General features: G+C 33.2%; 1 protein-coding gene across 6 annotated transcripts; it reads left to right on the top strand.

The window, feature by feature from the left end:
- Positions 1 to 7,236: 7,236 nt before the first annotated feature.
- LOC107460907 (29 kDa ribonucleoprotein A, chloroplastic) lies at positions 7,237 to 9,892 on the top strand. 6 transcript variants are annotated; one of them, XR_008001930.1, is made up of 5 exons: positions 7,237 to 7,650; positions 7,734 to 7,832; positions 8,632 to 8,928; positions 9,065 to 9,551; positions 9,588 to 9,892. XR_008001930.1 is itself a non-coding variant. In XM_052252402.1 (5 exons), exons 1-4 carry the CDS (start codon positions 7,273 to 7,275, stop codon positions 9,191 to 9,193), a joined length of 903 nt encoding a protein of 300 aa, XP_052108362.1. In that variant the 5' UTR covers positions 7,237 to 7,272; the 3' UTR covers positions 9,194 to 9,224; positions 9,324 to 9,892. The 6 variants fall into 6 exon arrangements, 5 of the variants coding, with proteins under 5 accessions (XP_052108362.1, XP_052108363.1, XP_052108364.1 ...); XM_052252402.1 differs by having other exon boundaries at positions 9,065 to 9,224; positions 9,324 to 9,892; XM_052252403.1 differs by having other exon boundaries at positions 9,065 to 9,234; positions 9,324 to 9,892.
- Positions 9,893 to 10,474: the final 582 nt, after the last annotated feature.

Here is a 10,474-nt window from a genome sequence, read left to right as displayed (position 1 = left end):
CCAATGCCACGTTTTCTTTCTATATATGCAAAGCACTAATGACACATGATCACCTTTCATTCCATTATTCATCATTCCCTTTACTTCTTCACCGAACCGTAATGAAAGAAAAGAAAAAGAGAGAGAGACCGTGGGTGAGGAAGGAAACCATGACTCTCTTTGATCTTTTAAAAAATTTAATCCGATAAAAATGTTTATATCCTTTTTTTTACATGTTGGTATTATTTTTATTCAGTAGAAATTGATTGTGGCATAGCTCTTTTTTTTCTTAAATTCGGCTAACTGAAGTTCTAAGAAGTATAGACAATTTCTGATACTTTTTTCTTTAGCAACTCGGCTAGAAAATTTCTCCAGAATTTTTGTTGATTTTGATTTCATACGGAGGTAGGAGGTTTCATCTTAAAAATTACAAGTTTTTAATTTAAGAATGACAAAAAGCTTATTGAGTAATTGCAAATAATTTACACGTTTTTTGTGTGTTTAATTAATGAGAATTGGTTGTAATTATGAAGTGTTGGTCAATTTGGTATTGCTTGTTAAATTGAAATGTGATTTGAGTTTATGAATTGGATTTGAATTGAGACTATGTTTGATGCTGGAATTTATGGTTATGGAAGTGGATAGTAACTGATTTTGGTATTAGTATGATGATGAATAGGTGCTGATGAAGGACTGATAAAATACGTAAGAATGTGATTTTGGTTAGTATTAAATGTTAAACAAGTATGGTCGGAGGGATTTGTAAATTCTGAATGAAGAAATGAATTTCCTTTAATTTCAAAAGCAAAAGATTTGAAATGGGCTAATTTTATTGAAATATAAAGAGGCTTAACTTTAAAGAAAATGATATGATTCTATTTGATATCTCGAACGGTGTGAATATTGAAAATGATTTGTTACTTGAAAATATTTTGAAAAGGGTTTGAAAGGTGGTTAGGTTGGAACCCTTGAAAGGTGGCAAAACCCGAATTTTAAAGGAATTACTGCCAAATTTTTATAAAACTCTAAGACTTTATTTAAAGTGTTATTTAAAAGCAAATTTAATTTAAGAATATTACTTGATTTAGATTTATTATTAAAAGAGTTTTGTTTTCAAACCGATTTATTAAGAAAAGTATGATGTTTTAAACTCAATCTTTTGAAAAAGAATTTTGCTTTAAGTTATGTTTTGAGTTCGGTTTGATAGGAAAGAAAAGAAGAGGAAGAACGAAAAGTAAAGGAAAGAAGGATAATTAAAAGAATCTCTGCCACAGGAAAGCAGAGAATAAAGATTAAAGAGTATATTAACTAAAAGGATCTCTACCACAGGAGAGCAGAGAACAAAGATCAAATGAATATAATGATTAATGAAATGATTGCCACGGGAGAGCAGATGTGACATTGTTTGGGCCTTGGTGCCAAATGTAAAGTGGGGACGCCCACATACTGATAATTGTTTTCCAGATGTACGCTTATTGATTTGGAAAGTCACACTGTATGCAGCCTAGTCGTACGACTTAAAGTCATACTGTATGCATCTAAAAAATCATATTTAGGACTCGTGCCCAGGTAATGTCGGGAGCGGGTAGGTAACCAACACATGAGCTCATGGCCTGCATTAGGAATAGATATGCATCATGTTGTTTGCACATTTGTATTTGGTTGTGTTTGCTTGTATTACTTTTCTGTGATTGTGCTGTTTGACTTGTTTGTATATTGGTTTAAATCCCTTATTTGTACTGTTAGTTCACGAATGTATTGAGATGAGATGTTGTGGTTGAAATATGATTATGTGGTTGAGAGATGGTTATTATGACTAATTTTGTGATTAAAATACATTTTGAGTTTAGAAATTTAAAGAAAAGTAATTATATATCTGAAGTAGAAATAAAAGTATTTCCAAAGGTTTAACAAAATAGTTTTACTAAGTTAATTATTTGCATTAAATTCATTACTTTGATGGCATTCCCATTCCCTACTGAGAACATGTGGTTTGTTCTCACCCAAAATCTTCCACCCTTTCAGGTTTGAAGATTCTGTTGTTTTTATAGAGTTTCCTCGTCCCTGTTACTTTAGCTTTTATTTTGTCCAGAGGGATATGTATTGTCTTCAAATTTTATATTGAACTATTTGTATAACGCTTATTATTATTAGTAATTACGTGAATATTAGTGTTTGAAGATCTCTTAATACGTGACTTTAGTTAGTAAAAACAAGATTTTTTTCTGGAATTTTCTCAAAAACTAAAACGCGATATCAACGTAAAGGCTCAATAGTAAATTTATAATAAAGGAAATAAGGTCCGTAACGCCTTACTTTTGGTACGATCATGACGTGCTAAAATTTAGGGTGTTACAGGCGCCGCCCCATTTGCTAAAGCGAATGCGGCAAATCATAAATGGCAAGATTTTGGTAACAAGAAAAATTATGGAAGGAAGAAGAATTATGTTCACAATAGAGGATCTCACCTGAAGTGGGATAAGAAAAGAAACAATGGGCAAAATAAATCAATTGAGGATAAATATTTTCATTGTGATGGAAAGGGCCATTGGTCGCGTACCTGTCGTACACCAAGGCACCTAGTCGATCTTAATCAAGCATCTTTGAAAAAAGACGACAAAGGAAAGGAAACAAATTTTGTTTCAAATGATATTGAAAATTTCACCACTCATTATGATGTATCTGATTTCTTTAAGGATCATGAAGGAAATATTGGGCATTTGATCAATGATGGAATAATTTAATATGAGTAAGTGTTCATGTGACTAAATAATGTAAGAAACTTCTTGTTAAGTTTTATGCATTTAATTTTCAACATTACTGAATGTGCTAATAATAATAAAATTTTTAGTAAATACTATACTTCTTATAAAAATATTTTCAATCAAAAAAATGATTTTACTACGTAGATATTTCTACTCATTTTATTATTATTTGTCTTTGAAGAGAATGGTAAGGACATATAGTGAAGATTTTTGCTTTGCGGATAGTGTGAGTTCGCACACCATTCTCAAAAGTAATATATATTTTACCCATCTTGTGCCAAAAGAAGAATATGTTAATACTATTATTGGCTCGTGCAATATGATAGAAGGCTCCGGAAGAGCTATAATTTTGTTTCTTGGAGGAACAAAATTCATAATAAATAATGCACTATTGTCTACGAAGTCTCTGAAGAACTTATTGAATTTCAAAGATATTCGCCAAAATAGATATCATGTTGAGACAATGAATGAGAAAAATCATGAGTACTTATGTATCACAACTCATCATGATTTAAATAAAAAGGTTATATTAGAAAAGTAATCCTCACTTTCATCTGAGTTATATTATACCAAGATTAGTGCAATTGAATCACATACCATTGTAAACTAGAAGTTTACTAGCCCAAATAAATTCATAACTTGGCATGATCGATTGGGTCATTTGGAAACTATCATGATGTGAAAAATTATTGAAAACTCCCATGGACATTCACTAAAGAACCAGAAGATTCTTAAAACTAGTGAATTTTGTTGTGCTACATGTTTTCAGGGAAAGTTAATTTTAAGGCCATCACCAATAAAGATTGGATTTGAGTCCCCTAAATTCCTAAAAAGGATTCAAGGCGATATATGTGGACCTATTCATCTACCATGTGGATCTTTTAGATATTTTATGGTGCTAATAGACGCATCTTCGAGATGGTCACATGTGTGCTTATTGTCTTCTCGCAACCTGGCGTTTGCGAGATTACTGGCTAAAATTATTCAATTAAAAGCACAATTTTCAAAAAATCCAATCAAAGCAATTCGTCTTGATAATGCTGGTGAATTTACTTCCCAAGCATTTGATGCTTATTGTATGGCTAATGGAATAAGTGTTGAACATCCAGTAGATTATGTTCACACACAAAATGGGTTAGCAGAATCACTTATTAAACGCCTCTAATTGATTGCTAGACCCTTACTTATGAGAACAAAACTCTCAACCTCAGTTTGAGGGCATGCTATTTTACATGCCGCATCACTTATTCGTTTGAGGCCAACGAGTTACCATCAGTTCTCTCCTATGCAATTAGCTTTTGGCCAGCAACCAAATGTTTCCCATTTAAGAATATTTAGGTGTGCGATATATCTTCCCATTGTACCACCTTCTCCCTCTATAGTGAGGTATCTTGAGATACAAACTGGAGATGTATTTAAATCCTAATTTGCGAATTGTCATTTTGATTCAAAATTTCGAACATTAGAAGGAGAGAATAAGCTTCCTGAAAAGGAACTTAATTGGAATGCATCATCCTTAATGCATTTAGATCCTCGATCAGGGCAATGTGAACTAGAAGTTCAAAAGATTATGCATTTACGAAGAATAGCAAATGAATTGCCTGATGCATTTTTTGATACAAAGAGGATAATTAAATCCTATATACCGGCCGAAAATACTCCGATTCGAGTTGATGTCCCAGCCGGATAAATTGCCACCGAAGCAAATTCATGCCAGAAGCGTGGTAGGCCTGTCGCTTTCAAAGACAAAAATTCTCGAAAAAGAAAATAGGTAAATATTATTCCTGTTGAAAATGACATAGTAAAAACACTTGTAGTTGTCCAAAATTCTGATATAATTTTAACGCTAGAAGACGTTCAGGTACCTGAAAATTGTGAAAATGACGAGATCTCGATAAATTATGTCTTTATAGGAGAGAAATGGAACCAAAATAAGACAATTTTCAACAAAATATTTGCATATAATGTGGCATTAAATATCATGCATGAAAGTAAGGATCTTGAGCCAAGATCAGTCGAAGAATGTCAACAAAGGAATTATTGGCCAAAATGGAAAGAAGCCATGAAGGCTGAATTAGACTCACTTGCAAAACATGAAGTCTTTGGACCTATAGTCCGTACACCAGAAGATGTAAAACCTGTTGGATACCGATGGGTATTTGTGAGAAAAACGAAATGAGAAAAATGAAGTTGTACGCTACAAAGCTCGACTTGTAGCACAAGGTTTTTCACAAAGGCCCGGTATAGATTATGAAGAAATATATTTTCTTGTAGTGGATGCAATAACATTGCGTTATTTGGTCAGTTTATCTACATATCATAAACTACATATGCATTTAATGAATGTTGTAACAGTATACTTATACGGCTCATTAGATCGTGATATCTATATGAAAGTCTTTGAAGGACTAAAAATATCTAAATCGTCCAATGAATATTTGCAGGGGTTATACTCAGTCAAATTGCAAAGATCTTTATATAGTCTAAAGCAATCTAGACAAATGTGGTATAATCGTTTTACTAAGTATTTGACAAAAAATGGATTCAAAAATGATGATATATGTTCATGTGTGTTCATAAAGAAATCTGCATTTGGATTCATTATAATTGCTATGTATGTTGATGATTTAAATATCATTGGAACTCCTGAAGAGATTCCAGCAATTATAAAAACTCTAAAAGAAGAGTTTGAGATGAAAGATCTTGGAAAGACTAAATTTTGTCTCGGCTTGCAGATCGAGCATATAAAAAAGGTATCTTTATTCATCAAACAACATACACAGAAAAGATTTTGAAATGATTTTATATGAATAAGTTACATCCCTTAAGTATCCCAATGATCGTAAGATCTTTAGATGTGGAAAATGATCAATTTCATCCTGAGAAAGAAAATGAAGATATCCTTAGTCATGAAGTACCATATTTTAGTGCCATTGGAACGCTAATGTATCTTGCTAATAATACACGACCCGATATATCATTTGCTGTGAATTTACTAGCAAGATATAGTTCCTCTCTAACCAGAAGACATTAGAGTGGAATCAAACAAATCTTTCGATATTTTCATGGAACGGTTAACATGGGATTGTTTTATCCATATGGATCCAAGTCACCACTAGTTGGCTAAGCAGATGCTGGATACTTGTCTGATCCACACAAAAGGAAATCTCAAACAGGATACCTATTCATATATGGTGGTACAGCTATATCATAGAGATCCACGAAACAGATGATAACGGCAACCTCCTCTAATCATGCTGAAATACTAGCAATACATGAAGCAAGTTGCGAGTGTTTTTGGCTTAGGAGTTTGATCTAATATATTTTGTTATCATGTGAACTGATTGATCATAAGATAGCTCCAACTGTCTTGTTTGAGGATAATAAAACATGCATTGCCCAACTTAAGGGTGGATACAGCAAAGGTGATAGAACAAATTATATTTCTCCCAAATTCTTCTTCACTCATGATCTTCAAATCAAGGCACAATTGATGTCCAACAGATTCGCTCAAGTGACAATCTGGAAGATTTGTTTACAAAGTCACTCCCAAAATTATCCGTTGAAAAACTGGTACATCATATTGGGATGCGTCGATTTCGAGATATTAAATGATGTCAACAAGAAGGAGAGACTGTACTCTTTTTTTCTTAATCATGTTTTTTTTTATTGGGTTTTTCTTGACAAGATTTTCAATGAGGCAGTTTCCATCATAAAGAATATTGTACTCTTTTTCCTTCACTAAAGTTTTTTTTTTCATTGGATTTTCTTTAGTAAGATTTTAATGAGACATATTCATAATGGTTATCCAAAGGGAAGTGTTACAATATGGATGACCCCACCAACCCTTTATCCAATTAAAGGTGCTTGGATAATACAAATTTTTAATGTAGACCGTCATCCTTTTCAAGGTTTGAAAAAGCTAATCTTATACAATTATAAATAGGAGGCATAGTCACAAATAATATACACACAGAAGTAATAAAATACTCTTCTCTCTTTATACACTAGTAACAGTTTCTCTCTCTTTCTTCGTTTCTGCATATATTAATAAATATATGAATCATTTTTATTAAACTAATTATATTAATACTAGAGTCTTCTATTTACGCTTCTTTATTTTATATATCTTCTTTATTTATTCTACAACAAAAAAATCTTTTCATTATTTTTATCTTCAAATTTTTTTTTTTGAATAATATACCCGTGTTAAAATATTTATATTTTCATACTGGTATATGTATACATACATATTTAAATGAGGTCATTCATAATAATGATATATAAGATATACGGTATTAAAGAATTCGAAAAAATAAAAGATAACAAAAAAATAATTCAATAATATAAAATTTTATTTTAGATTTTGTAATTGTTATTAAAATCATTTATACATAAAATTATAAATATTAAATAAAATAAAATAATTTTTACATTACCGTAAATAATTTAATCAAATATGAATATATTGCACTGTAAAACCCCTTATCTTTCCAGTTTCCCTGGAATTGCTGAGCGAGTAGTAGTAATGGCGCTACTCTCTAGTCTTTGCATTCCTTCAACCACGCACCTCTCTACGCACAACCATTCTTTCTCATCATTCTCCAACATTCACAACCATTCCATCACCACCATCAATCCATTCTCTTCCTTTCAATCCCTGCAATTATCACTTCCTTATCACACCCCAACACTCCTCACAACCAAACAAAACCCTAATTTCACTCTCAGATTTTCCCAACAGGCTCAGGCTGAGGCTGAAGCAGCACCTAGTGTCTCCACCGACGAACATGCAGAGCAAGAGGTTTCCCAGACTAGGTTGCTCGCCCAGAACGTGCCATGGACAAGCACCCCTGAAGACATTCGTTCTTTGTTCGAGAGATATGGAAAAGTGCTCCAAGTTGAGGTTTGATTTCTTCTCCCTTTTCTCTATTTAGGGTGTGATGGAGGAGTGTTTTATGCTTATTTTTATGTGTTGTGTTGTTTAAGCTCTCAATGTATAACAAGACGAAGAACAGGGGTTTGGCATTTGTGGAAATGAGTTCACCAGAAGAGGCTCGTGCCGCTCTCCAGAATCTCGAATCGTATGTAAGCAGCTGCTATGCCCTTTACACTCTTCTCTTTTCAAATTTTTATTGTTTGGTTTGGTAATGCTTTTTCCATGAACCAGAGTTAGATACAGTTCATTTCGTGTAAGCTATGATTTGGATGAACAATTTCAGATACAGAAATGTTTGTGTGGCTAATTATTATGAAACTCATTTGTGCTTATCATCATAGGGTTATTATGGTTATGGAGTGGTAAGTTAAAGAAAAATAAGTATTCATATAGCCAAAAAAATTATCTAAAATGCTTTATATAATTAAAAAAAAGTTAAAAACATTAAAAAAAGGTTTGCACTTTAGTATCAATAAAATATCAACATATTATAATCTATATAAAAAATTCTATACACACACACATGTCCTTCTGTCTAACAAAAATTGACATTAGCACGACCGTGTGTCCCGTTGTGTCGTGTCGTGTCTCATATCCGTGCTTCATAGCTATCACTAATCATTTAGTTTTGGTGGGATAAGATAACTAAATGACTTGCAGCGGGTGTTTGTTGGTTATGAAGATTGAAGGAGGGGAATAAAGAGATTGGAAGGGCTTCAGGTGTTTAGTCTAGTTCATCTACACTCCAATCCCTTCCCTTCCCTTTCCTTTCCTTTCCCTCTAAAACCAATGTCCAAAACTTACAAACACTTTGGTATGAGCAGGGAGTTCTTCAATGAACATAGTTTATGCTTAGTCATTGAATTTACTTTAGAATTTGCATTTGCTGTTTTATCTTTTAAGAGGCCTTGACTTGATGTACGTTTCTTTTCTCTGATTACTGGGTAGGAGTTTGATGGCCGGATATTAAAACTCAATTACGCTCATATAAAAAAGAAGAAAACTCCACCACCCGTGAAACCAAAGCCTGTGACATTTAACTTGTTTGTTGCAAACTTGCACTATGAAGCAAGGTCTAAAGATCTCAAGGAATTTTTTGATGATGGAAGTGGTAGCGTTGTTTCTGCAGCAGTTATATTTCATGATAACCCTAGAAGGTCATCTGGCTATGGTTTTGTGGCCTTCAAATCCAAGAAACAAGCTGATTCAGCACTTAATGAGTTCCAAGGGAAGGTAACTCTCAAGGTTTTGTACTTCACCTTATTTACTTGAATTAGGATTCATGAATATTGGTAGTGCTGTGTGACTTTTTTTAGTTATTGTCTTGATTCTTGAACTTGTTTTAATTGGAGTGTTGTGGGAAATATTTGTTCTTATGCAGATCTTTATGGGAAGACCAATCAGGGTAGCTCGTGGTAGGCAATTTGTTAAAGAACGAGCAAAGGAGGGTGAAACATCTGAAGATACGGCTTCTGAGTTGAATGGTGAAGAAGCTGACAAGGCTGATTGATACCATGGTTTCCCTGCTAGATATCAATATTGTGAGTGCTGGTATTCCCTTGTTTGCTCATTCTTTCAGCTCATGCTAAATCTTGATTGATTTAAAGTCGTTTACAAGTGGTTTACTTACACCTTTATAGACTAGAGGTTCAAGGGATACAAGAAACCAAGAGGTGTAAACATATTCAAGAGTGGATTGTCGTCGTAAATGAACGAGTCATTTGCATCTCTGTCGAATCAAGATATCTTCATTGCCTGATGTAAACATTTGTTGGAATGCTAATATACCTTCAAACAGCAACAAACATATCAGTATTAGTGATACATTTTGCAATGCATCCATTCTTTTGGTTATGAATGCGGTCTATGTAAACATTTCTTCTGTAACATTTGGGGAGACTCAGAGGAAGACTATTTAAAGAAGGGGAAGACAAAAACTCAGAACATAAATGTAGATTGGCATGCTCAATATATAAATAAGTACATAGGTGTGTTCTGTGGCTTGCTGCTAATGCATCCCCTTCTACATTGAGATGTCAATGTGTCTAATTAATAATTATGTATTGCTTCTTCGTGAAGAATCGCACTCGAAGTTTCTTGTGCATTTTGTGCTCTTCAGCATAGTTGTAAAAGCTATTATTTGTAGTATTATGTTATTCAGTTACTTAAAACCTTTTCTGGTTGCAAGTGCATTATATTTAATCTTTAATTATGATTGCTTTCCAGTACCATTCATTATATGTTATGCATTAAAATTTACAAAATTAGTAATAACATGGTATACAACTCTGCAGAAAGGGATGAAATATATCTTCTTTTCCTTCATAAGTCTTTTGGGGATTCTGGGTGGTTGGGAAACAATCTAAGACATTGATCTGCTAGCAACTTCACTCTAGTATATGCAAAAACCATGTTATATGTGAAATTGGTTTTATCCTAAGCTTAATTTAATTTGGGGCTATGTTTCTATTCAAGCATTGTTTCCTTGACTGATGACTGTTCCCATGACATACATCTAGATTCTAGAACCACTGTAGTCGTTGGCCAGAAAGCAGGGGACCCAACAACCTCAACAATATCAACTTTATTCTCTGTTACACAAATGGAATGATATAATATATATGCTTTTTAATGAACAAGATGAAGCCTGGGCTGGTTGTTTCAATCGTGTTATTGTGTTTGGTATGCAGTTAGGATCAAATATTTCGTATGTCACATTTTTCCCTAAACTCCAAGGAAAATGCCGCGTTAGCCACATTTTTTCTCTGCTGTCTTCTATTTACTTACCTCT

The sequence above is a fragment of the Arachis duranensis genome, chromosome 8 (genome assembly GCF_000817695.3).
Source record: "Arachis duranensis cultivar V14167 chromosome 8, aradu.V14167.gnm2.J7QH, whole genome shotgun sequence".
Lineage (NCBI taxonomy): Eukaryota > Viridiplantae > Streptophyta > Magnoliopsida > Fabales > Fabaceae > Arachis > Arachis duranensis.
The sequence above is the reverse complement of the archived record's forward strand: the minus strand, read 5'-3'. Positions and strand labels throughout refer to the sequence as shown.

Coding starts and splice junctions, on each gene's coding strand:
- LOC107460907 (XM_052252402.1), top strand. CDS start 7,273: ATGGCGCTACTCTCTAGTCTTTGCATTCCTTCAACCACGCACCTCTCT. Junction 7,833..8,631: donor TCCAGAATCTCGAATCGTAT/GTAAGCAGCTGC, acceptor ATTACTGGGTAG/GAGTTTGATGGCCGGATATT. Junction 8,929..9,064: donor AAGGGAAGGTAACTCTCAAG/GTTTTGTACTTC, acceptor GTTCTTATGCAG/ATCTTTATGGGAAGACCAAT.